The sequence below is a fragment of the Camelus ferus genome, chromosome 29 (genome assembly GCF_009834535.1).
Source record: "Camelus ferus isolate YT-003-E chromosome 29, BCGSAC_Cfer_1.0, whole genome shotgun sequence".
In the NCBI taxonomy this organism is placed as follows: domain Eukaryota; kingdom Metazoa; phylum Chordata; class Mammalia; order Artiodactyla; family Camelidae; genus Camelus; species Camelus ferus.
In genome coordinates this window covers 26,238,056-26,264,490 of record NC_045724.1, presented here as the reverse complement: position 1 = coordinate 26,264,490, position 26,435 = coordinate 26,238,056, and the positions used below count along the sequence as shown (strand labels likewise).

The following is a 26,435-nucleotide window of genomic DNA, read 5'->3' as shown; positions in this document are numbered from 1 at the left end:
TCAAGGCAGACTCACCTTCCCTGACTCCGTCTTGCTAGCACACGCGTGGGGCTGTGGGACAGATAAACGAGGCCTGGCCAACTGGAGCATCGCATCCCCAGTAGTAGCGACTGACCCAGGGTCATGGCAGTGGGAATCCCTTCCTTGGATGCGTGGTGCTGGAGAAGAGAGGGTCCCTCTGTTCCTTGGGTGTCTGAGCTGTAAGGACCGTGCGAGCCTGGAGCTGCCGGTACCACGCTTGGAGACAGGTTGCCTGAAGATGGATGCAGTGCAGAAGGCATTAGAATAAAGATAAGAGGAGTGAAACAGAGCCCTGATGCCATCATCTGAGTGATGAATCCATCCGTGTCTGTCATCGGAGACAGCCAGCGTCCCTGAACTGCCTTGCAAACAGCCCCTATGCCTTATGAGCCAGCTTCCGGTGGTCCCTTCAGGTGAGAAAGCAACCAGGTTAGTCCTTTCCTATTCCTAGTACACACCGTCACCTACAGGAGGCATTAACCAATGAGGATAAGGCAGTCCGTTGATCAGGAATAAATACCTTCCAGGTTTGAAGAAAACAGAGCCCTCGGACTAGGCTTCTCACTATTCTGGAAGACAGAGACCTGCGTCCCATCACACTGGAAAGCTCAGGCCGCCTTCCCAGGACACAGCAGTGTGCAAGGGTGATTTCACAGCTCCTGGTGGGAAGGGGATGCCAGTAGAACCGTGTCCTCACTGCCTGCTAGATCGCCTGCATCGGGATTTTTTTCCTATTTATTTATTTACTGATTTATTTGTTTATTTTTATTGAAGTACCGTGGTTACAACATGTCAGTTTCTGGGGTGCAGCACAGTGTCCCAGTCACTTCCTGCGTCTGGATTTGTCACACATGAAGCAGCCCACAGGGATCTCAGAGTGCGAGATGTTAGAATTGGAGGAAACCACAGGCATAATGGGATCCGATGTCTCTGCAGTGAGGCTGATTGAGAATAACAATCGTTACACTAACGAGCGCTCACCGAGGAGTGACTGCGGCTGTGTGAGCCCAGCGACGCTCCACGGTGGCCGTCCCTTTTGTCAGGATTTCTCAGGGGAGGCTGCAGCAGAGGAAAGGTCATGCCTTGCACAAGACCACACGTGTCTCAGCTGGAGCTGGGATTTACCCCCTAATGCCCGAGCCTGTCTGTGCTAGGCTGCCTCCCTCTCTCAGCTGGCGTGACTTACCGCCTCCCGTGAACACTCCCCGAGACACCCCATCCGCTGCGTGTGGTAATCACGTTGTTCTCCACCTCTGCCACTTACTAACACGTGGCACTGGCAAATTTACGTGGTATCTCTGTTTCACACAACTAACTCATAGGTTTGTTGAGAATATTAACCCAGGCCACATAAAGCACTTAGCATAGCAATAAGTGAAAGGCTTTATGATTATTAAATGTGCCATGGCGGCACCGTCACGTTTAAATCAAAACATAACTGACACTTTCCTTTAGTAAATAACTCTCAGGCCTTAAACTGAGTATTTGTGGCCTAAATTTCAGGCTGAGGTACATTATAACATAGAAAAGTCAAGTTTTATTGATTTCAAAGATACACTTTGAAGAAGTAGAGACATCTGAGACTTCGAGTGTGGTTCCCTGGTCCTTCTTTCTACGTCAGATGTGGACTCCCATCCCCTAAATAATATTATTGCTTAGGTCACTTCAAACAGCATGGGAAGTCTTTTAAGTTATGAAACAGATCCATTTTATACCCCGCTGACACCATAAACCTGCAGATGACAGGTTTGTTCCAAGTAATCCTCTAGCCAGGGACATCCTGCTAAGGGCGTTCTGTAGATACGGTCTCTTCCGAGCAAAAGTTGTCAGTTATCAGAGGTCCTGCTGAGAAGGCTATCAGGAAGTGCCCTGGCTTCACTGCCCCAGCCGCACACCTTGGGAGGGGAGGGGGGGTCTCTTCCACAAGGGGATCGAATTGGCTGCAGCCCAGCTACTTTAACTCTTTACTCTCCAGTTCCATTTGAAAAATATCAAAAGCAACTACATTGCAGGCCATGCAACTCTGCAGTGTGGCCTGTGTTTTATACGCATCTTTACAGCACAGCTCATGATGAGCAATGTCTCATCTCCTGGTAAAATTCCAAAACTATATTATCCCTAAGTTATTTGGCATCCAACACACTGGCTTCCTTGACTGTTTGAAACTCGAACAAGTCACTTACGCTATTTTGCAGTTGCCGTTTTTGCTGTCTCCGGTTAATGGAGTGCTGTTATTTTAACCTTTCTAGCAGTTTCAGGTGTAGCATAGAGACATGGATTGAGCAATTTCTAAAACATGTCTAGGTAGACAGGTAGGCAGACCTTCCAGACTAGGCTGCATTCCACTACCTGTGCCTCCGTTGCAGTGTATTGTAATCACTTCTTCAATTCCTTGTTTTTTCTTAGACTGTTAGCATTGAAAGCATATCTGTTTCCTTCACCTGTCTGCCCAGAATCTAGCATGAGTCCTGGCACAAATAGGAATGAACGTCCTTTCAAACATCAGTAGCTGAAAAAGATTCAGTTGCAATGTTTGTTTGTGATTGTTATCCACAAACCTAGACACCGTCCTCTAGGAAGGATAATGCTGTAAATTAATTTCCGAGAGGAGGAGATACCATAATGCTTCAAGCTTGCTGCACATTGAGCTTTCCCTCCAGTCAAGGAGATTAGCAGTTTCCTTAAAAATAAATGTCTAATCATGTTCAACGTATCCTGACATTTTTACGACCAAACATATAGCATCCAGCCCAAGGAAAGGATCCTGTTTCAAATGAAAAACATATTTGCTTTCTTAGAATTTTCCAAATTTTACTTGGTCCTTATTTTGTTAAACAAGTCAAAGGATCGCCAAACATGGGATCTTATAATGTGCTTGAACTCCAGTCACTAGTGAAAAGTTGAGTTGGCAATCGAGGTGAACGGTAATGAGACATTTGCTGTTTTAAATGAGACTGAGACTTGCTAGTGTGTCCTCCCCAAGTAGCAAAAGGGGGGCCCTGCTCACCTCCCTTCCCTAAGTTTTTGTTTTTATTTACCAAAAAAAAAAAAAAAAAATCTTTCTTTTGTCAAGATGATGAATTTTAAATTGCTCTGCTTGTGTGTTCAAACACCATGAGGTTTAGAAACAATCCACGGCAGCGATGTGGTTGTGTTTTACTGGGAGCAGGGCAGAGGCTGCCTGTGCTTCCAGAAGAGTTGTTTTGTGTTTTTATGGGTGGGACAGTTTGATTTTGAATTTTGCATGTTTTTCAGAGTGAAAAAGTGCCTTTTCAAAGGGAAGGCAGTGGGTAACCCAGATTCTGGGATCTTGGCAGCATTACCGTGGAAACAGGTGCTTTGTCCTCAGCGACTGATGTGTTTGGGAATTTAGATCATACACAGTTTAGATTCCTACATGTTCCGTTCCTTCCCACTAACCCTCCACACCATCGCCATGGATGGGAAGTTAAGGCGGCAGTTTATATTTCTGCCTAGCAGTGAGCCTCCTCCCTGCTGACGTGCGGCACCATCGAAGCCGTGAGAGCGTAGATGAGTGAGCGCAGTAATGGGCTGCTGTGACTTAGCAGTGGCTTTTATTTTATTTCAAGGCACACAACCATACACACGATGCATAATCATCAGCTTCTAAGCACAAGCTATAAATCATGTGCAGTAGCATAAAGAGCGTGTGAGCAGACTTCTGTCTCAGAGAAGAAAGCTGCCCTAGGGCAAGCAAGTCCATGCCCTTTGGGGATGAGACTTTTCATTTTGATGCTGAAGTTTCCAAACAGCTCTTGCGTAGAAAATAAGTCTGACTGAGTGGACACACCACCTCGTCACAGGTTCTCCTTTAAAAGCTCCAGGTTAAAGCCAACCGATGTGCTCCTTGCATCCCAGTTACTCATCTGACGGCCCGATGCTGGATGAATCCCCTGATGATGGTCACGCAGGTTTAAGAACTTTACGTCTCAGTGATACTTCGTAGAATGAAACAATTGTCTTAAAACGTATGTGAATTTTCCTTTATTTTTTTTCAAACTTATCTTTCCAAACTATGCTTCCTTTTTAGTATTAAGACTGGAGTTTTGACTTAACCTCTTTGCATAGGGGATGTGTCCAGATTCGTAAGAGTAATCAGAGACACTAACGGTGGTTCCGCTCTCCCCCGAGTAAGAATTACAGTTTTTCATCCTCATTGCTGCCTCCTGCACAATGTTTCATTTCTCTGCATTTTTTCTGACCCCTCACTAGGTCCTAAGCTTTTAGCAGGGAGAGAAGATGGAGTTCACAGAGAAAGTTGAATTCAGAGTTAGACACATGCAGCTCTAGTCCCAGGGAGACACAGCGGATGGTGCCCTCCTTTCTGTGATGGGAGACCAGGAACACCAAGAGATGGGGCATAGACGTGCACACACTGTCACACCCATGCACACACACAGGATCATACACATGCACACACATGCACACTCAACTCACACACACGCACACACACTTTTGACACAGAAATGCATTTGTGTAAGTGGTATTTTCCCTAACATACATGATTCACTTTATCATTCTTTAAAGTACTGGCCTAAGATGAATAGCCGTCCTCCCCTCTTCCAGTTTGGGGAAACTGGTGCTTACAGCAATGGAGACGCTTGGACGTCATGACCTCACGGGCACTGAGAGCTGCTCCTCTCTCCTGGGGCTGCAAACTTAGACACAGAGAGATGCAGGATGCACGGGCCAATGTCTAGACTCCAACAATGGCAGTGGATCCTGTGAGCGTGAGTGGAATATGGATTTAAGGAGGTTTCTGTATTTCCCACATCAGTAGGAGTTGTTCCTGGAGCTACTCTCTATATAGTAGATGATGGCCAAGACTTTTAACCATGGGGTGAATCTCAACCAATATTTAAGCCATTCCTGGGTACATTTAATCACAAGAATGTAGGAACGCCTAGGAAAGTCAATGAAATATAAGAAGCGCTCGGAAGAACACTTCATTTTCATTAGGGAAAACCTCGCCTCGCTGCCCCCAGTCACCTGTGTGAGGAGTCATGAAAGTCTGGAGCACAGCCAGACACCATCACAGCGTGATTCTGGGGCCCCACAAACAGAATCTTCCATGGAAGGTGCTTCCAAAAGGAGAGCATCCACACACACAAGAGAAGGTGCACGGTGAACAGGACTCACAGATGTAGTGACGTCTATGGCCTACACGTTTTATTTTCCAATAAATTCCAGTGGGGGCTACCCTGATAACATACAAGCTTAAAGAAGAGATGGGTGTCATTTATCAATCAGCCCTTTCCTCTGCCCAGGCAAATTGCAGAAAAAGCCATTTCCTCTGAGATCATAAGTTTCAGGGGCAAGAAGGAAGAATTTATATGTCTTCTGGAAGTTTTAGCAAAATTACCCTCAGTGCACTGCCCATGGGTGTTATCCCCAGCAGGTGTGCTCCTCACGGAACACAGCGCCAGATGTGTCCAAGCACCACTGGGTGACATAATGTCCCCACTGTGCCCACGATGAGGATCAGCCCTACTTCCTGCTGAAAGCCACAAAGCAGTGTCTCAAGGTCTGCACAAGCAAGACGCCCTCCTTCCATGAAGAGGGAGACTCTGGCAGTAGCCACACCTTCATAAAGAGATGCAGCTTGTAAACTTGACTCTGCCAAGGCCACAACCTGGGAGCCAGTTAACTATTTCTTGACTCATTAGCACGCGTTCTGAGCCCTATTGAAGGACTAGCGGGTGCTCGGCGAGTCGGACAGAGATGGCGCCGTGACTGATTCCCGGACAGAAGCCGACGCGGCAGCAAAACTTCTCAGCATCGATGGCTCGGGGACCTCGGGAGCGTGCCCTCCGGAAACTGCCCAGTGGGAAGGCCAACCTATTCCTTATTTGCACGTATACTATTATTTACAGGTGAAACTATAAATATATATATATTTGGTGGTATTTGAACCACTTTATGTCTCAACATCAGGGCATGCTTTATCATGAGATTATTCATCTGAAGAGCATGCTAAAAACAAACAAACCGTACTGTTTAAGAAGTGAAAGTATGTTGGAAACCGCCTTTTGCACGGCGAAATAGCTCCGTAAACATCGTGTAATTTTCTGCTACACGTGAGCAGCGGACACCTCCGGTGTGGGTGTCTTCGGCTGGACTCCTCACCCCGTGGTCACAGGAAATGCATGTCCACAGAGTGGAGAGTGAGCTGGGCACGGGCCCTGGGAACGTTCACCTTGCTGAGGTTGTGCTATCAATGTTAAGCTTCTGGACTGGATGCCCACGAAGCTCTGAAACCACTTTCTTTCCCTGTTTCCTAAATAGAGCTTTTGACACCACATTGCATAGAAGAGTCACAGCAGATGTGTCCTGAACTAAATCTAGGTAACCGGAAGGAAGAGGCTTGTTTCTTTGTTCATCAGAGGAACCTGGGCTCAGCCTTGCTTCCCCGCCCTGGAAGGAGGCTGCGTCTGCTTGCCGGGACCTTCCGTGTGCCACCCCTGCAGACCGGATGCTTCCACCGACCTGGGTCGCTAAGGCAACCTGCATCCTATGACCTCGGACGACAAGGTTTCTAAAGTTTGTTTAAAGTCCTACCTCTCCTTCTCAGACTGCAGTAGTAACCTGAGTTAGACCTAGATCGTTGAGCTCCCCTCCACCTGGAGAACTACAAGAGGACATCTCCACGACTAGTCATACTGGTTTATTGATCCCGTCCACATCCCTCATGTAGGTGGGATTCTGAACGGTATTTCTCACTCTGCTCGTGCTCTGTCGCTCCATCCTCATCTTAATGGGAAAGCAGAAGTCCCTGAAACACCGCTTGAAGTTTTCATCGAGAAAGGCATAGAGGATGGGGTTCAGGCTGCTGTTGGTGTACCCCAGGGCGATACAGAAGTAGTAGCTGGAGAGGGCAGCCGTGCTGTGGGAGGTGCTGCCCAGAGCCTCCACGAGGATGAAGATGTGAATGGGGGTCCAGCAGACGATGAAGACCGCCACCACCACCAGGACCAGCCTGGTGATCCGGCGAAGGTTGCGGTCTTTCTCTCGGGAGCCGGAGAGGAGCCGGACGCTCTTCAAGCGCAGGATCATCAGCGTGTAGCAGACGATGATGATGAGCACCGGGATCACGAAGGCAAAGACGAAGACGCAGATCTTCATAAACAGGTCCCACCAGGAGTAATCGTCGTCCGGGAACTGCAGGGAGCACTCGATGACATCCACGTCTGCAGCGGGTGACAAAACGAGACCACAAAAGGAAAATCGGTTGTGATTACCGTGGCTGCCAAGTGTGAATGTGAATTTTGATACCTTTGGTCGCCAAGGTCCAATCACGCTGAGGCGATATTCCCCAAAGCAGATCACCAAATTAAGAATGAATGCCATATACATTAACCATCCGATTTTTGCGCATAGAACAATGAAGCCAGAAGGTCACCGTTTATTGGTAACACATACAAGGCTTCAGAATAAATGAGATTAGCCAGGAATATGAGTTATCTAGCTGTGGAACTGGTTTGACATGGATGGCTTTCAGAAGAGCTAATCTGTTCATTTATAGCGTGAGTACTTACCTGCATTTCCGTATATTACCAGTTCTCCCAGACCTAAGGCTCTGGCAATAAAAGCTAGTATCTCTTTGCGATAAATGATCAAATATTTCCAATCTATCCTTTCCATTTAACAAAAGCCAACTTATCTGAAAAATATTAAATGGTTTACAAGAAATTATTATGTAGGTCAATGAAAATACAAGCAAAATTTTAAGTATGACCCAGCTGTTGTGATTTAGTGGAACCAATGGTGGTCATTGTGACAGAGCATTGCTAAAACACGAGCAAACTTTTGAAGAAGGAGGAGGAGGAGAAAGAAAATAGAAGGGGAGGAAAATGAGGAAGAGAATCATCATCACCATCAAGGAAATTCACAAGTCAGACACATTTTTCACTTTTGCAAACATCGACTAGGTAACAGGTAAAACAATTACATTGATATGATTACTTAGAAACCTGCTTTATTTGCTCTGCTTCTCTTTACTGGATAGTATTCTCTTTGGAGTGGCCGTAAGATTAGAAAGAGCAGAGAGCCAGGATAAGCACTTTATATCATACTTTCACTGGCGGCCCTCTCACCTGTCCAGGCTCCCCTGTCCCCAGGCAACAACCAGCCAACACCTTTTCCTCTTGCCTCTGAGCAGTCACTGAGCACGGAGCAGGCTACACTCTCTTTGTCCTGATCCTTCCTTACAGATAAAGGAATCAAGCAATACTAAGTTGTAATTTTTATAATGAAAATATTTTCTTCTGACATTGAAAAATATCTGTGTTAAAAATAGTACAATATTTTTGAATAATGAAAACAGCTCTATTAACAATGTTTTCTAAAACATCTTAATGTTCTCTTAATCATATATGCCTTAGTAAAACAAAATACATCTTCTTTCCATTTCAATTAGACATAATTTAAAATACAAAGAATATAATCATTTTGGCCAATTAATAAAGATGATTATCGTAAACTTATCTTTTATCAACTAAATACTAAATCAAAGCTCCCAGAATAACCTGTGATTTTTGATTCTCTGAAAAAGTCATTGTCCAAAGTACTATTACTATGAAAACTATAAGAAACAGACAAGCACCTCTCTTAATTTTTGCTTTAGTGTTTATGGGGAAAAGAACAGTTAAAACCATTTTTTAAAATCATTACTATTTTATAGAATAAATGCATTTATTAACTTTTTTAGGGTGGCACATTGTAATCTAGCTAGCTTCCTTGAAGGTTTTTTCTTTCCTGATTTTGTATATTCCAACAGTGCCTCTTCTTGTGGTTGACTCAGCTTAAATGTCACTTTAGAGACATTTATACAGAGGCTGGTCTGTCTGAATAGTCCTCCTCCCTGCAACTTATATTCTGTCTACTTATTATACTTTATCTATTTTTTGTCATTACATAATGACAGAAGCTAAACAGGAGCCAGACAGAAGCTCTTCTGCAATAACGTGTTGCCTTTCCTAATGTTTTTCTCTCCATCCAGAATGTAAACTACCTTAGGGTAGGCACTCAATCCAGTCCTCCTTAAATACTATTCAATCTCTGCCACATAGGGAGGCAGAAAAATATGGTGTTTGAGGAGAATAAATTGTTAAATAAATAAACAAATGAATACCACATGGAAACCCCTGAAAATATGGACTCAATATAGTAGTTATTATGGGAGAGTAATCTGCTAAGATAAGCAAGGCAACATAAGGGCTAGTGTTGAATTTGGATACATCTTTTAACTCTGAGGATCAGCTTCCTCTTGAACAATTATCTTGTATGTAGTGGGAGCTCATTAAATATTTAATGAATGGGTGAAATAATCAACTACAGTTGCTTTTACAAGACTTTGGAAAACACCCAGTGACAGAGGTGAAAATATCCTCAGGAAATGTCAGTGAAGCTGAATTTATAACAATAAGGAGAAAGGAGAATACTGAGGCAGCCATCAAGGAAATCCAAGTCCAAACACACCATTTCATTAAATGTTCTGTTTAGAGTGCATCTTTATCTTTAAAGACACAGTAGGCTGAAAGTGAAGGGATACAAAAAGATACCCAATGCAAATGGAAACCAAAAGAAAGCAGGAGAACCTAGCTGTACTTACATCAGACCAAATAGACTTTGAGTTAAAAACTGTCATAAGAGGCAATTGTATATAATGATGAAAGGATCAATTCACCAAGAGGACACAACAATTGTAAACATACGTGCACCCAACACTGGAGCACCTAAATATATAAAGTATATATGAACAGAGCTGGAGGGAGACACTGCAGCAACACGGTAACAGGACGGATTTCAATCCCAGCTTTCAACTATGGGTAGATTAGCCAGATAGACAATCAACAAGGAAATGGGGGACTTGAACAGCATTATAAATAAAATTAACTTAACAGACATACACAAAACACGTCATTCAAGAGCAACAGAATACACATCCTCCCTAAGTGTGTATGAAACAGTCCACAGTGTGTAGATCACATGTCAGGCCACAGAGCAAGTCTTAACAACTTTAAAAAGATTAAAATCATATCAAGTATCTTTTCTGACCAAAAGAAAACAGATACCTGTAACAGGAAGAAACTGGAAAATTCACCAATATGTGGAAATTAAGCAACACACTCTTGAACAACCCAGGGGTCAAAGAAGAAATCAAAAGGTTGAGATGAATGAGAAAGAAATACAATATACCAAAACTGGCAGGATGGAGCAAAAGCAGGTCTAAGAGGGAAGCTTATAGTGAGAAAAAAAGAAGGTTCTCAAATAAATAAACTAACTGCACATATCAAGGAACTTTAAAAAAAGAACAAACTAAGCCCAAAAGTTAGTAAGGAAGGAAATAAGAAAAAATAGATCAGAAATAATGAAATAAAGACTAAAAAAAGAAAAAAGAGTTGGGTTTTTTTGAAAAGATAAACAAAAATAACAAAACCTTAGCTAGACTAAGAAAAAAGACAGAAGATTCAAATAAGCAAAATTATTTCATATTTTTTAAATGCTTCTCTAATAAAGTTTGGCATTTCTTAAAATTTACCAAGCGTTATAGCTTAACACCTGCAGTGCTTATGTTGGAAATTAATTTTATAGTTTAAGAGGAAAAGGATTATGCTTCCTTTAAAAATGTGTATCCTGCAAGATAAGCTGGGGTTTCAGCAGTGCCCTTTCACCATGACCTGGAAGGTTCCTCCCGACTTATCTGTGCTCGCAGGTATCATGAAACTCCCTAACAAACTGGAGCATTTAGCCAACTCTTAGAGCAATAACCAGCACTGATGAAGTCCAAAGAGATCATTCTGCTCCCCTCCCCTCTGTGAATTTCTATTAAGCTCAAAGAGTTTGTCACAGCTTTCTCTTTTACTAGGAAAACAAAACTCCTAGAACGGTGGTTCTCACGTTGGTTGCGGGTCAGAGGCACCTGGGGAGACCTCAAGCATCTGGACAACCAGACTGTGCCTCAGGTCAATGAAACCAGACCCTCTGGGGTGGGACCCGGGCAGCAGTATTTTCTAACGTACCCAGGTGATTCCAACACGCAGCCTGGGGTGAGAACCATGGTGCAAGAAACACAGGGAACACATCAAGTATACAGTATGCATGGGGTAAAAAGTAATGAGTCCGAAGTCTGATGGGTTTGCTCATCTGTACTACCTCCATCCGTGAACCTGCCTGTGAACGGCCGACAGCCAATGAAGCTTCGTGACCGTGGTGAGGAGATTAACGCTTAAGGAGGAGGAGCGGAGAGCAAGCGTGTGGCTCTGATTCCGGGCCCTTTTTAGGCAGAAAGAAGAGGCGCGAGGAGGTGGATCAGAACTGCCAGGATGCAGCAGAAACGTATTTTAAAAATCCACATTACAAAACAGAAACAGACTCACAGACGTAGAAAACAAACTTATGGTTACCAGGGGAGACAGTGGGCAGATAAATTGGGAGTTCGGGATTAGCAGATACAAATGTCTATATATAAGACAGATAAACAACAAGGTCCTACTGTTTATACAAGGAGCTACATTCAATATCTTATAACAGCTCATAATGAAAAAGAATATGAAAACAAATATGTGCATATGTATAACTGAATCACCATGCTGTACGCCAGGGAACCATATTCAGTATCTTGTAATAGCCTATGATGAAAAAGAATATGAAAACAAGTATATGTGTGTATACCTGAATCACTCCGCTGTGCACCAGAAATTAACACAACATTGTAAACCGACTAGACTTCAAAAAAAAAAAAAGAACCCACACGCCTGCGGCTCGTTACTTCATCCCACCTCTCCAGATCCTCATCTGTGCTTTCTGAACAGAAAATGGGCTGGGTGCCTGCGTTCTGGCCACACCATTATCCCATCCTGCGTTTAGATGTGGAAAGGAACACAAAATTGTGTCATTTCTCATCTTCCGTGAAGGTGGGCATTACATTTCCTTTGGCTTCTGCTTTCTTTCTAGGTATGTGTCCTCCTCACTCCCAAATTAAGAGTTTGTGTAATGAGAAGTTACGTTTTTAAAAATGAAATGATATAACTGAATCACTCTGCTGTACACCTGAAACTGACACAATGTTGTAAATCAATACAAAATATTTTTCCTTTTATGAACAATCACAAAATCAATAACTTTAAAAGGAGAGAAAGAAATGAGAACAGCTGCCCTTACCTTCCCTGACTTTGGTCCCTCCAAGGACAATGGCAGATATGCCAACGGAGGAAGACAGGATCCAAATGCAGACATTGATGATCTTTGCCTTCATGGGCGTGCGGAAGTCGAGAGCCTTGACGGGGTGGCACACGGCGACGTACCGGTCCACACTCATCATGGTCAAGGTGAAGATGCTGGTGAACATGTTGTAGTAGTCGATGGAGATGACGATCTTGCACAGCACGTCCCCAAACGGCCAGGAGTTCATCAGGTAGACCGTGCTCTGGAAGGGCATGGTCGTGGTGACCAAGGCGTCCGCCAAAGCCAGGTTAAATATGTAGATGTTGGTTGCTGTCTTCATCTTCGTGTACCTGAAAGACAAGAAACTAGACCACTTCCCTCCGTTGTCATGTCACACCCATGGGGTAAATGTGCCTTCCAATCACTGAGCTTGTTCTTCATTCACTTATTCTTCACGTATTTATCATCTAAGATTAAAGGGCTGTTCTAGACATTGGGGGTAGTAGAAAAATGGCCAAAATTTCCTGACTTTACTTAGCTTTTATTCTGGTACTTTGTTCCAAAATATGTTTAATTTTAAAAAGTAAAGAAATTACTATAGATAAACAGATAAGTATGCGTACAGATCTTTTCAACAAGACTTGCATGCAGTACGGCTCTTTATTTGTGACTGACAGTTCATTTTAATCCTACCCAGGCTGCTTGGCTTTGATCACCTTTTAACACTTTTTTTTTCATTGCATAAAACAAAGATAAAACCTACCCCTTTTCCTCAAGGTTACTTTGAGACAATCAATCATGGTATGCAAAATGGTTTTCTTTTCTTTTCTTTTCTTTTCTTTTCTTTTTTAAACTCATTTCATTTCAATGACTAAAACAACTATGTGCTGATTTTTATTTACCAGGGTCCCACTAGCCTCTCACTTCAGATGCATTATGGAAACAGAGCAGGCTGGGTCCTCTCACACACGGCCCGGCACTAAACACCGCCGGGTCCCACAGGTGAGAGACAACTTGGTTCTCCTTCTCTCATCCCAGGAGATTAGCAAAGCACACAGGTTGTTTCATCTTCCAACTGAGGGAACAGAAATTTTCGAAATAGGTCAGAAAGATTGCCTTTAAGCCCAAATCATTTCTTTCCATTTTCACATGAAGTTTAGAACAATTCCATTCTCAACTGAAACTGAACTAAGAAGATTGCTTCACTTAGGGGATGTGTCCTCATGGATCCTGGGGCGTGAAATGTTCCCAACTGCACTGCAGGTTTTCGGAGGCCAAATGCTAAGGTATGCTGGGAAAATCCACATGTTAATTACTGTCTACACGCCTCAGTTTGTGAACCTAATCAGAATTAATTCAGCCATGCCCCATGTACCCTCACGGTGCCAGAGTTTTTCCACGTTAGGGCCTGACGTTTACTAAAGGTTATTTATGAGGAGCGGACTATGGAAAACCACCCCTGCTTTGGCTGCCGCGTCAACACCACCAGAGCCTGCTGATCACTGTGGGGCTGTCGTTTCCGCAGGAGAACCTTCTGCTACCGCGCGGAGACCGAGCAGCCTCGGCTCCCCCGGGGGGCACTGCGGGTTGAGGTCGAGTCCGGCAGTCCCGAGTCTGAATTCAGTAGGTGACTTAGTTCTGAGTTTCAGCTCCTGTGAAATGAGGCTAACAAAACGGAACTGGCGGGACACAAGCAGACGTCCCGCCTCACCCAACTCCCAGGGTCGCACCCCCAGCCCGGCTCCCGGCCTCGCTCCCCCTCCTGCCGGCGCTGGGATGAAGGCGCTGTAAACGCGGGCACAGGAGTCCTTATCTCTGGGTTTCTGTTTTGATGCTCTGCTAACTAAACAGTGCTTTAATCTGAAGAGTGAGGAGTTTATTTTAAAATATGTCTTGCCTTTACAGTTTTCACTCAGATATTATCATGTGGCCCGTAAGTTTTAGGAAGTGAATGACTGCGTGTGCCCAGGGCTCCGGGCATAGGCGCTTAAAGGCACGGATAAGTAAGCAGGGGCACTTCCTGAGAAGGAGCCAAATGCTTCTAGTGAACAAGACTAAAATGCTATCTGTTCAAGTACTGTCTTCCTAAAACTACGGTTTTATGTCTGAAAAATGCATCTTAAAAGCTGGCCTCCTACTCGTTCAGCTTCCTCCCCCAGATCCCTGATACCAGCAAAGACTCGAGCAGCCAGTGCCTCTGACTCCTGCTCTCGGGTTTTGTGACCGGAGAGTCTCCTCTTTCTCTACAAGTTAGACTGCGGTTCTCCGCCCGATACATCCAGGCAGCCCTGGCTTCTAGTCCTTGGTCTTCCTTGCAGCTGATGGACTTCGGGGAGGTCACTGAAAGCCCCGAGCATCGGTCTCCCAGCTACAGAATGGGGACTGTAACACTCATCTCACAGAGCTCCTGAGATCGTTAGGGGAGGCCCCTGATCCGGACGCCAGGCCTGATTTATCCCATGTTCCCAGCTCGTCTCCCCCTTCTTATGTGGGTGGAAGCCACCAGCTCCCACAGGAAGCAGAAGGGAACACAGTTCCTAGCTAACACCCCTGGTCGTATTTACTGATTTCAGCTTGAATATGAGAGATAATTGTAAAATTAAGCCTGGCTGCTAACCTTAACTGCTAGAATGGAAGGATACATGATTCCATGAATCCATAAATGTATTCTATTTACAATAAAATAGAATTTGCATCATTTAAGTAGCCACAAAATGCTGAATGAGAACTTGCTCTTAGCATTTCAAAAATACTTTTAACAACTGGATGTGTGAAACTGCTTAAGGCTTGACCTTATAAAGAGTTCACATGCTGTCATCAGATCTCAGAATAAGACAGATGACCACCTAAAACAGAGACGTCTACAAATTACACAGACGGTAATTATACTAATTACAAAAGTCCTTGCTCCCAGAGAGACCAGTGCTGCTCAGACCCTGCCTGCCCAGCTACCACCGTTACCGCCCCCAGGGCTGGAGGCATCTGCCAGACACACAAGACGTGCCTGTACCCCCTGCTGTGGTGACCCCTGCATCCGCCAACATCCCAGTGTCCCGGCATCGAGATGGATCACGCTAATGACAAGAATCATAATAACCGTTTCATTCAGAACACTCCCTGTGTCAGACTCTGCTGCACGGCCCACACACTTTACCTGGCTCGTCCTCACCGTGTCTCCACGCGGTCGGTACCAGCACCCCGGCTCTAGAGGCGAGCCCCCGAGAACCGCAGGAGCTCCGTAAATTTCTCAAAGTAACATGGTTGTGAAAGGCGCTGCACGAAGTCAAACCCAGGGGTTTGCCTGCAGGCCCTGCATTCGTCCGTCCCCCCAGAACTTTACAATGTACCGTGCCCAGCGTTTTGACTTCCATGCATCTTACTTGATCCTCACTGCAACTGCCCTTGAGCTGCCCAGGAGCTTTACGTCGTTCCCCTAACCCAGCTGAAGAAAGTGGACTCAGGTGAGCGAAGTGATTTTTCCAGTGTCTGCAAAGACAGGCGCTCAGTGGGAGGATGTGGGGGCTCAGCAGGGCCCACCCCCCACCCTAGGGCTCTGGAAGGCGGGTGCTTACAAGCCCACAACACTGAAAGGGAGAACTGAACAGACACAGTTAAAAGTATCGCACGGACTGAGTTCAACAAATATTTACCGACAGTTTTTATGGGCCCCTCTGGACTGGAACCTGTTTAGCCAGGAGGATGAGACCCCTGCCCTCGGAGGCAGCCTGGCTGAGCCCTCAGGGGACCGTCCGTGTTTAGCTAAAACAGACCGGCAGTCAGACCTCTCAGTCGTTGCGCGCCTCCTGGTGCAGACAAGTCAGCTTTCTCGCTGCACTCAGATATGAAATTATTTTCCATTTTATCCACAAACACTCGCAAGTATGCCAAGCAGATCGGCGCCATCTGATGGGTAGTCTCGGCGGGTGGGTGCACTTCTCGACATGCACACCACCGGAGCGTGTGGCATTAAAAGAGCAAAGTCTGCCAGCTGTCCCCGCTAAATGTGTCAGTGTCACCAACCTGGAAATGACACGGGGTGCGGGCAGCCGTCCAGGAAGAGGGCTCAGGAGGGAGCTCAGGGCACCAGCCGTGAGGTCGTCCCGGCAACGTGCTAGAGGGTGTGCCTGTGAGCTCACAGGGCTCCCATCGCACGTGGACCCAAGTCCTTCCTCGCACCGCCCTCTTCCAGGGGACTGCGGGCGGCTTCAAACTTGGGCGACAGTGGGACATGAAATACAAGCCTTATGAATAGTCACCAAACTGCAGCTGCAACGTCACGAAAAAGCAAACAGCCTCATGGCCATTCTTCTGAATAGACTCCTTTCATACAGCAGATACCCAGCAGCTGGGAGAAAGCACCTGGACAAGCAGCTGGTCTGGGGAAAAAAACGCATGTGACCAAACGCCCCTGCCCACGGGAAGCTGGCAGCCACCCCACGACCCCGGAGATGCACCGAACACCGACTCAGGAGCAGGAGGGTCTGCAGCACCTGGGATAATGCAGCCCCATCCTAACCAGTGGCGGGAGATGAGCACAGTGAGAGATGGGTTTCGGCACACTTTTCTCTGCACGATTGATTCATCAACCTGGGCATGTTTTCCAGATACAAAGCATTCTAGATTTTAGGATAAAAATGATCAGAAATGATGGCTGTACGGGGGTGAATTCTCAGGAGAACATATCTGAAAGCATGCTGCCTCTGCTGCGTCACATTCTCCGCGTACTTCCAGTTCATTCAGTGAAATTAACCTGCGTGGATTGTTTCCTGCTGAAATTACGGTGCTTTACTAACGGACAGTAGCTTATTAATTTTTTTTAAAAAAAGAAGGGAAATCCAGCCATTGTTTCTCCAATGATGTGACTTTGAAATTGCCTCTACCTCTAGCACTCTGAAGGAGTCACCAGGTCCCTGAAACGCCCCCACAGGCAAAGAGCAAACGCTGTAACTAGAACAGAGGAGGGGCGGGGCCTGTCCCCCAGTGACATACAGCCAGGAGGGCGCACAGGCATTGCCCCGAGCCCGGATGGGCTGTCCTTGCGTGGCGGTGCGGGGACAAAGGGGAAGCAGAAGTAATGATCTCACTGCAAAAGCCAGGACCCCAGGAACGCTCCTCCAGCCTGCCGTCACGGCCCTGCCCCCCAGAAGGAATGTTCTAGTGCCTTCTGTGGGGCACGCAGGGTGAGTGTGCATCCTGCCCAAAAACACAGTAGAAAATGACAAATTTCAAATGAGTGACAAGTTCTTTCCTAGTGTACAACTATCTGGATACCCAGAAGGATACAGAATTCTTAAATTACTTTTCCATCTTTATACAGAAACCTGGCCTAGCTAAGGTGAGCCGCAGGGTGCCGCAGAGAGGCCGCACGGTCACCCTCCCGCTCCGTCCCCCATCAGAAGGAAGTGCCCCCTCCACGAGGCCGAGAGCAGCAGGGTACGGCAGAGAGCACTCAGAGTTTTGTTGCCAAGTTACAGGAGCTCAGAAAATCACCCCTGTTGTTACAGCTGGTCTCTCCAGGCTCGTGACTCTGGGCCGTTTCTAGTCTGAAGGCTCCTGCCCACTGTCAGACCAGTTCCTTTGAGATATCTCAATTCATCACATGTTTTACATTTTTCTCATTTTTCATTTAAATTCTGCCTTGCCTGGCCAGTGGAGAGGGTAAGTCTTTTAAAAAAATAAGATGTAAGGCTTTCACAGTACTGTCCCCACTCCTAAAATCTACTCTCCTTATGTAAGTCTGCCTTGTCGAAGACACAAGCCAGCACCCTCTCCAAAGAAACAAACAAAACTATCCACTGGTGTCCACTGAGGAATACGCGAACCTCATTCTGAAACCACCTCCTGTTAACGCTGCGTTTTGTTGGGCCTGTGTGAAGCACACCCCTGCGACCAAACAGCTGCAGGGTTTCAGCAGAGCGCAGAGTCCCCCGGGGCGGCGACAACGGAGCGTGTCCACAGGTTCGTGTGCGGTGAGGGAGGTGCCAGCCGCAGGGCTCCCGCGAAGACGCTGCTTGCTGCTGCCGAGACGGGGCTGAAGGATACACGGAGAGGAGCTGCCGTCTCCAGCGAGAACAGGAAGAACTGCGAAGGCAGCACAAGCCGCTGTGAGCACTGCAGGTTTGCCCGTCTGTTAGAGCTTAGGAGCGCTCTACCCGATCACCCGTTTGGGTTCTTTCCTCTTTCTTTCTTCTTCTTTTCCCCCATTTTTTCCTTTTTTCTTTTGTCTTCTTTTCTATTCTCCTTTTTTTTTTTTTTTTTTTTTTGGCAGCTGTCTGATCTCTGATCTCTGAAGCAGTTCCGCAAGGATTTGGCCTTCCGTGATCACATGTGCCACAGGGAAGAAAATAATATTCCATTTAGCGAATCCATATAAACAGGATTATGGAGCCAATGCTCTCTTTTCAGAGCTTGTCAAATAATAAAATTACTTTGAGAAATTCAAGACAGGCTCTTCTGAGAATAATTTCTGAAGTTATTTTTGCTTTGCTTGCTTTAAAGGAAATGTGGAGTGTGGATTCCAAAAGAGGGTTCAAGACTAATTAGAACCTTTTTTTTTAAACCAAAGCCTCAGGTATGACTGCCGTCAGACAGGCAGCGGCACGCGGGCACGTGGCTAGCTACACCTCTGCCCCCCTTGAACGCCTTCCCGGGTGTCGTTTGGTGATACTATCCAAGGTCGGTTGCAGTGACATTTGAGAGGACGTGGAATAGGCAGGTGTCTACACACAGCTGCAGTGATTACAAGCAACACTCTCGGGAGAAGGACCGAGACACCTGGGATGGGAAAGAGGAGTGCGCTGCAGGAGACACCCTGACCGGGTCACCCCATCCCTTCCCGTGCACCCCCAATCCGGTGACAGCCACACGGCTTTGGTGGGACTGGTACAAGCTCAACCGTGGGGCCCCTGCTAACGTAGGGGTGGCCTGAGTGAGTCAGCTTATGTCAGTAACTTAAGAAGGTCTCAGCAGAGTGGAGTGTGGGACTTCTGTCGCCTGAGGAAGAAATACCCTGTTCTTGTATTTATGAGCAAGACAACAGGTACCTCGTGAGGAACAACCTCCATCCCAGCGAACCTGGGGGATTAGCTGCCTTTGGAGAAGAAATTTGAGTTCAGGACATAGAATCACTTCCAAAGTCTTTTTGTGGTTCTGGTTTTCCCTAAGCCTCTTATAAAGTCGCCTCTTTTAGGAAATTTCAACACTGCCCAGGCTGAACTATAGGGGAGCCAAGGTCCTCCCCTCCCAGGGCAAGGTCAGCAGCAGACTGGGCCCAGGGGGCCTTCACCGTGGTGGCGGAGAACGAACGAAACCGATGAGGAAAGAAGCAGGCAAAACGGAAGACCAAGGACCAGATAATTCTCTGACTCCTGTTTTGTTTCTCCTGATAAATTTTTCCTTCTTTGGCCTTACATTGAATTTTAAAAGAAACATACCTTTGCAAGAGTAAAGCTTTTCTTTAAATTAAACAAAAGAAAGCATATATACCAAATTTCATAAAAACTGAAGCTGGAAGAGTGTTTTCTTACAGAGAACAGAAAATGGATAAAAAGTGTTCAGGGCTGAATTGTGTCCCCCAGATTCCTCGTTCAAGTCCTACCCCGGCACCTCAGAACATGACTGTTCGAAAGTAGGGCCTTTAAGGGGGTGAAATGAGGTAAAATTAAGGTAAAATGGGGTCATAGGGTAGACCCTAATCCAACGTAACTAGTATCCCTAGAAGAAGGGAGATCAGGGCACAGAGACGGGGGACGAGCACACAGCAGGAAGACCCTGTGAGGACCCAGGGGGAAGGCGGCCGCCTGCGAGCCAGGGAGGGAGGCCTCAGAAGAAACGAAGCCTGGAGACACCCTGATCCTGAACTTCGAGCCTCTGACTGTGAGGCAACACATTTCCGTCATGAAAGCCACTCGGTCTGTGGTACTACGGCAGCCCCAGCACGCTCATAAGGCAGATCCTCTAGGAATCTGAGCGACCTGTAAGATGACCACCCAGGGCCGTCCAGAAGGAAGGCGGCCGGCTGAGTCTGCAGCCAGGGTGGACAAGGCGGGGAGAGACGCGCAGATTTAGGGCTGGTCAGCATTTCCCTGACAGTTACAGCCACGAGAACGGATGCTACCGCTGAGGAGGGTGGTGTCACGTCGGCCAGGCTGCAGTCTCCGAACATTCAGTCACATACTCACCAAGGTGCTGCTGTGAAGGGTTTTTGTAGATGTGGATAAACTCCGTAGTCAATTGACTTTAAACAAAGGAGATTACCCTTGAGGATCTGGGTGGGCCAGGTCCAATCAGTTGAAAGACCTTAAGAGCAGAGCTGCAGCCTCCCCGAGAAAGGAGACATCCCCCCCGCGTAGGGCCGCCTGCCTCCCCTGACACCTGCCTGCTGAGCCTCAGAGCCGCCCAGCCAGCCCACAGTCACATAAGCCAGTTCCTTGTAGTCAGTCTCTCAACACGTACATCCCCTACTGGTTCAGCTTCTCTGGGTGACTCCTGACTAACATGGAGAGAAGCGAAGTGAGGACGGAGATTGCTGAGCAGGCTCTGGGAAGAGGATCATTTAGACACAGCATGATGCTGTGCACCAGAAACTGACGCCACGCTGTAAACTGCCTATATCTCAATGTAAAAAGTCAAAAAAAAAAAAAAAAAAAAAAAAAGAGCGATGGACAGATGCATAATTATGTAACAAAGCAAGTACAATAAAAAGTTAATTGTATGGGGGAAAAAACACCAGTGGAGAGGAGTGAGAAACCCAGTGGGTGTGGAAGGAGGTCAAGGAGCAGGTGAGGCTGGTCAGGCGGGCGGAGTCTCCACGGAAGCCAGGGGACAGCCAGCTGGGAGCGCGCATCCGAGCCTGAGCACGCCGCTCTGGGGAAGCAGCGCCGGGGTGGGGAGCCAAGTGCACCGGGCTGAGGACCCGGTGGAAGACACCGAAGTGAAGAGGAGGCATGGTTCCTCCAAGAGGCCCCGGCAGACAGGAGGAATAGAGGACGTTAGCTCAGGGAACTCAGAGACGGAAGGCTGTGGACTGACACTTGCAGGAGGACAGACACTGAGCGCATCCAGGTGCCTAAGGGTCAAAAGCAGCAATGAGGGAGAACTGACCGACAGGAGAAAGGAGATGACCGGTACCAGAGACCCCGTGAGACTCAAACACAGGAGCAGGGCTTTGGCTCCAGCAGGAGGAGGGGACCCTTCACAGGGATGCAGCGGGATGAGGGCAGCGGGCTGCCAACGCTGTTTTTATCATATTTGCAGGAGGAGCTGGACCGGACGGTCCCAGTGGACCACTGAGACCAGCCACCTGCCCTGAGGGGAAGTGGCCAAGAAGAGGGCTTGGGAATTAGTGGCAACTAGAGTTTTGGGGGTTTTTAATGGGAAATGGGAAAAGCCCAGTCCTTTCCTGGGCTCTTTCTGGAAAACAGGAGACAGAAAAACTAGGCAGAACAGAGGTCAGATACACTTGGAGGCAGTGATTTTACCTTGACAAAAGGAAAACTGATTTTATTCAGCAGCATTCAGCGATCTAGGGATGGGAACAAGGCCAGTTACTGGCCTGACCCCGGGCGCGGGCTCGGTGAAAGGCAGGGCAGGAGGACAAGGAGGCCAGGCAGTCGAGCATCTGCAGGGACGGCTCCCGGAGTCCGGGCTCAGCCGGGAGAGCAGGCAGGGCCCGGGAGAACATGCAGGGCCGTTGGGGGAGGTGCCCAGACGTCTGCAGAGGCAGTGGGTGCAGACTGAAGACCAGAGTGGATGAAAGCACAGGGCCGGGGGCCAGGCTGCTGGGATCCTTCTGGCCCCACAAGTTGGCAAGGTGTGACCTTAGTCGGTTTATTCAATCTTTCTTTGCTTTAGTTGCATCATCTGTTAAATGGGTGTGGAAACATACCTGTCATTATGAAGATTAAATACTTCACATGGAGTATTTAATGTGAAGTAAATCTGCCAGCTCAGTAGATTTACCAGCCCAGTAGATTTACCAGCTCGCATATATGAAGTGTTCATTGAATTTTAATCATTTTCGCTAAGGGAGGAGACAGCTGTATGCATGGGAGACAGAGGTTTAAGGTGTCAGAGGTGGGGCTGCTGGCAAGGTTGGTGGTGTGGGCGTGGGTGGCCATCATGGCAGGTGACCTGCACAGGAAGAGGTGAAGATAACCTGGGGTTAGGACCCTGAGTGTCACCCCATGGGCACCCCCAAGGTGTTGGCAGGAGCCAAGGACATGAAGCAAAGGCTGAGGTAAGAACTTTGTACGCCAGGACCACAAACTCCAAAGCCTGCTGAGAAGGGAGGCTGGAGCGCTTCACCGTGGAAGGTTAAAGTACCCTAATATTCAGCTGTTAGCAGTTGCTACACGTTAAATGATGAAAATCCTTGAAACGTTCAATTATCTTCAAAAGGTACTGGACAGAGTACCAGGTGCCCAGGGTGGGAAAAGCTACTCGGAAGGCAGGTCTAAAAACAGTCAAAGCTTTTCCACAACTCTCACATTCTCCCCAGGTCCATGCTGGCCATCCTAGACCCGCAGCTGCCCCACCATCCGAGCATCTAAATTCCACCTGCAGAGTGATTTCCCAGATGACACAACCACGGCCCTTTTGCATGCTTAACATTTAAAAATAATGACCTCAAAATTGAGCCTCCATCTTTCCAAGCAATGCTGCTCAGCCCTCGACGTCAGTCACGAAAGCTGAATGTGAATCCCACACCCCGGTTCTGCCCTGAGCTCTGATGGGTGCACCACCGCCAGAGGCCACCCTCGCTCGCATCTTCAGTCCTTTCCTCTCCTGAGCGAAATAAACCCAAGTCCGTCAGCGTTTCTTCTGGGGTTGTATTTTTCAACTCATTGACCACCTATCAATCTGAACAAATTCTAAATGCTCCTCGGTGCTCTTAGCTGTGGCTCTAAGCCAGCTCTTATTTCCGTGGGTCGGCATTCCAGAATGCTGACAGACCCCTTCACTCTTCATTTATCATCAAACTATCTCCAGGTAGCTGAGAACGGGGTGGGAGGATGGGTAATGCTGTCATGTGAACTCTCTAACTTCTTTCGCACCGTCAGCTGAATTTATCCCCTTCTCACAAATTTTAGTCTTGGATACCTTTGGGATACATATATTTAGTTTATATTTATATTTCTTTATATTTACCATTAAAACTCCCAGCCAGTCTACAGATTCTTTTTTCTCTCTGGCATGCCTATTGCTCCCCATAGAGTTACTTGTGCACATATTTTGGGATTCTTCATTCTTTTTATTTTTTCTTTTTATTTTTTTATTGAAGTCTAGTCAGCTTATAATATTTTGTCAGTTTCTGGTGTGCAGCATTATGTTTCAGTCATACAAGTACATACATACATTCCCTTTTCATATTCTTTTTCATTATAGGTTACTACAAGGCACTGAATATAGTTCCCTGTGCTGTGCAGGAGAAACTTGTTGTTCATCTATTTTATATATAGTAGTTAGAATCTGCAAATCTTGAACTCCCAGTTTATCCCGCCCCACCCCCTCCCCCCTGGTAACAGTAAGTTTAGTTTCTGTGTCTGTGAGTCTGTTTCTTCATTCTTTTTCATCCTAGACTGCAAGGCTATACAGAAAGGTGTAGAGCAACTCAGAAGCCCTTCCTAGACTCAAAACTTCAAGTGCCTGTTCAAATGACAATAAGACGTATCTGTTTCACTGAAGCACTTAAACGTGACATAAGGAGGGACAGAGTGGGGGTTTTGTTCACATCCTCTTTTCTGTAGCAATGTTTTATTACAAAACAATGGCCTCTGTAACAAAAATCTCCTTAAAATTTTAATTATGGTTTAGAATACAGCTGTCTTTTCTTTTCTTTTCTTTTGGTTACTATAATCTTCTCTCCAATGGAGAGCAGCCCTGAAATTACTAATGACTTGGGAAAACAATTCACTTTTAAAATAGTCCTCCTTCTGTACCCTGTACTCAGCACTGATAGAAGTCCTGTAAAACGCAATAAGCACTTATGGAAGCCAGGGGCAGCAAGCTACAGACACTGATTGTGGGTGAAAAAAAGCGTTATAACATGTATCTGGAGGCTTAAATGATGGTTTTCAGTTCCAGAGCCCAGACAAGGGTAAAAGGCCTGACATTCCGAAGCCAGAGAGAGAGAGAGAGAGATTAAGGGGTATTTGAAAGACTCATGTTACTACAGATACTGTTCTTAAAGTTCATAATAAATAAAGAGCCCTGTTTCAAAACTAAAGTCAGGATAAAAAATAGTAAGAAATTAGCTCCTCATCCTTACAAGGCCCCTAAACAGAGTAACTTGCATCCTTCCTTTATTTCACAGGAACTTCCCAAAGGAGTGTCAGCTTTGTATTCTCTCTCAAAGGTGCATCTCCAAAGCATTAAGTCTCCCAGAATGTGAAACTTCTCAAAGGGTGCCCAGACAACGTTGAGGCTTTTTTTTTTTCTTTCCTTTCTTTTCTTTTCTTGTTTTCTTTGTTGCAAGAGGCCAAAATAGGAATCGTTTCACTAACCAGAAAGCGAGCGTATATGTCGATATTGGATACTTAATCATTGGAAGTTGACTTCAGTGTAATTCCACAAAAGAACAATAAAATAAAACAGTCAATTCTTAAGGTGGGCAATTAAAAAAAAGCAATTTTTGAAAACCTCCAGCATCCTTTAGAGGACAAATATTAGGCGGCTTGGATCCTAGGTCACTGGAAGTCTAAGCAAATAAGATGACATGTCAGCACTTCTTAGAGGCTTGTGTATGGACACCAACCGCCCTAAGCAGTGCAGTGTCTTTGCTCCATAAACCTTAACACCAATCTGATGAGTCACGAGAAATACTGAGGTGTCTTCAGTGCATTAGGTGGGCACGAACTGTATCTAAAGAAATACTTGCAAAGGGCAAAACACGGTGCTCCAAACTGGGGCAGGCAGCAGGCAAACGGCCTGGCAGACGGACTAGTTTCCTGCCCAGGCGACCCTGACTTTGTTCCACACCCCAGCACCTTCCTTGTCTGCAGGGTTCGCAGTAGGGTCTTGGGGGGCACGGGAGGGTTGCTCTGAAATCCTCAAGACACCTCTGGCCTCGGATTCGCCCTATGCGAACCTCGCGGTCTCGCACCAAATATTCTCCCAGGAAATCCTTCACTTCTGAGTCCACCCTCAGAATCTGCGGAGCCCCGACGGAATGGGGTTCCCAGAGTCCAGTACGGACGCAGTGGGCTCCCCACCTCCCAGCGGGTGGCAGGCCCGACCCTCCCTCCCGGCTGCGACCGCTGCGGCGCCCGGACCCCGCGCTCACCGGATGATCACGAACATGACCAGCGAGTTGCCCACCAAGCCCACGACGAACACCACCGAGTAGACCGCCGTGATGACGACCGCGATGGCCGGGGAGATGTGCGCGGGCTCGGGCGGCGCGCCCTCGGGGCCTGCGCTAGTGTTGCCGTCCGGCTCGGCCCAGCCCGGGGACCAGCCGCTGCCGTTGCGGGGCAGGCAGGTGCTCGGGGAGCAGGTGGGGCCCGGCTCGCCGCGGAAGATCTGGACCGGGGGCTCCATGGCGGGCGGCTGCTGCTGGGGGGCGAGGACAGGCGGCACCTGCGGGCTGCGGGGGCGAGAGAACCGGCTGGACCCGAGAGGCAAACTTTGGCCACTCCCGAGCCAGCGCTCGGGGCCGGCGGTGTTGGGGGCCCAGGGCCCGCTGATGCCCACCCGGCCGCACGTCCCCGAGGCGGGACAGGGAGGACGGACCTCTGGCTGCCTCCCCGGCCAGCAGACGCTCCGCAGATGCCGGGAGAGGCAGAGAGCGCGCCCTCCTTTTCTCCCGTTCCTGAAATCACCCTACCCTTTCCTAGGCACGTTTCCCTGCTGAAACTGTCCCCAGACTGCCTCTCGGAGCCCCCAACGACAAAAGACCCCTAGAGCACAGAGCCCTCGCTCCCGAGACTGCGTCTCGAAAGCCCAAAGCTCACCTCTGGCTCCCGGAGACGAGCGGAGCGGTGCAGGGGGCCCTGGCCGGCGCGGAAGCGCGCGTTCCCGGGTACCGCTCAGCCCTGGGGTCGCCGCGGGCTCTCAGCCCCCGGCCCTGCGCTCTGGCTGCGGACGCCTTTTCCCCCCGAGCGCGTCCTCGCCGCCCAGCGCGCGGCTCCCAGATCGGCGGCGGCCAAGCGGGGCTGGACGCGGGGAGGGCGCGCGGAGGGCGCGCGGGCGCCGGGACCCGCGGGCGGAGAGCTGGGCCGGCCGCCTCG

The 26,435-nt window shown here is 47.6% G+C and overlaps 1 protein-coding gene across 3 annotated transcripts; it reads right to left on the bottom strand.

Annotated features, from left to right (window-relative positions):
* Positions 1-3,588: 3,588 nt before the first annotated feature.
* Positions 3,589-26,435, bottom strand: OPRK1 (opioid receptor kappa 1). Of its 3 annotated transcripts, none has more exons than XM_032469975.1 (4): positions 25,490-25,617; positions 15,588-18,519; positions 12,205-12,557; positions 3,589-7,229 (listed from the first exon to the last, which is right to left on the bottom strand). In XM_032469975.1, the coding sequence occupies exons 3-4, from the start codon at positions 12,545-12,547 to the stop codon at positions 6,697-6,699; spliced, it is 876 nt and encodes a 291-aa protein (XP_032325866.1). In that variant the 5' UTR covers positions 12,548-12,557; positions 15,588-18,519; positions 25,490-25,617; the 3' UTR covers positions 3,589-6,696. The 3 variants fall into 3 exon arrangements, with proteins under 3 accessions (XP_032325866.1, XP_032325865.1, XP_032325864.1); XM_032469973.1 differs by lacking the exon at positions 15,588-18,519 and adding an exon at positions 26,160-26,435 and having other exon boundaries at positions 6,692-7,229; positions 25,490-25,792; XM_032469974.1 differs by having other exon boundaries at positions 12,205-18,519.

Excerpts from the sequence above, each read along its gene's own strand:
- OPRK1 (XM_032469973.1), bottom strand. The coding sequence starts at position 25,746 with ATGGAGCCCCCGGTCCAGATCTTCCGCGGCGAGCCGGGCCCCACCTGC. Across the intron at positions 12,558-25,489 it reads GTCATGTTCGTGATCATCCG|GTACACGAAGATGAAGACAG; the intron begins GTGAGCGCGGGG and ends CTTGTCTTTCAG. Across the intron at positions 7,230-12,204 it reads AGGGACCAAAGTCAGGGAAG|ACGTGGATGTCATCGAGTGC; the intron begins GTAAGGGCAGCT and ends CACCCGCTGCAG.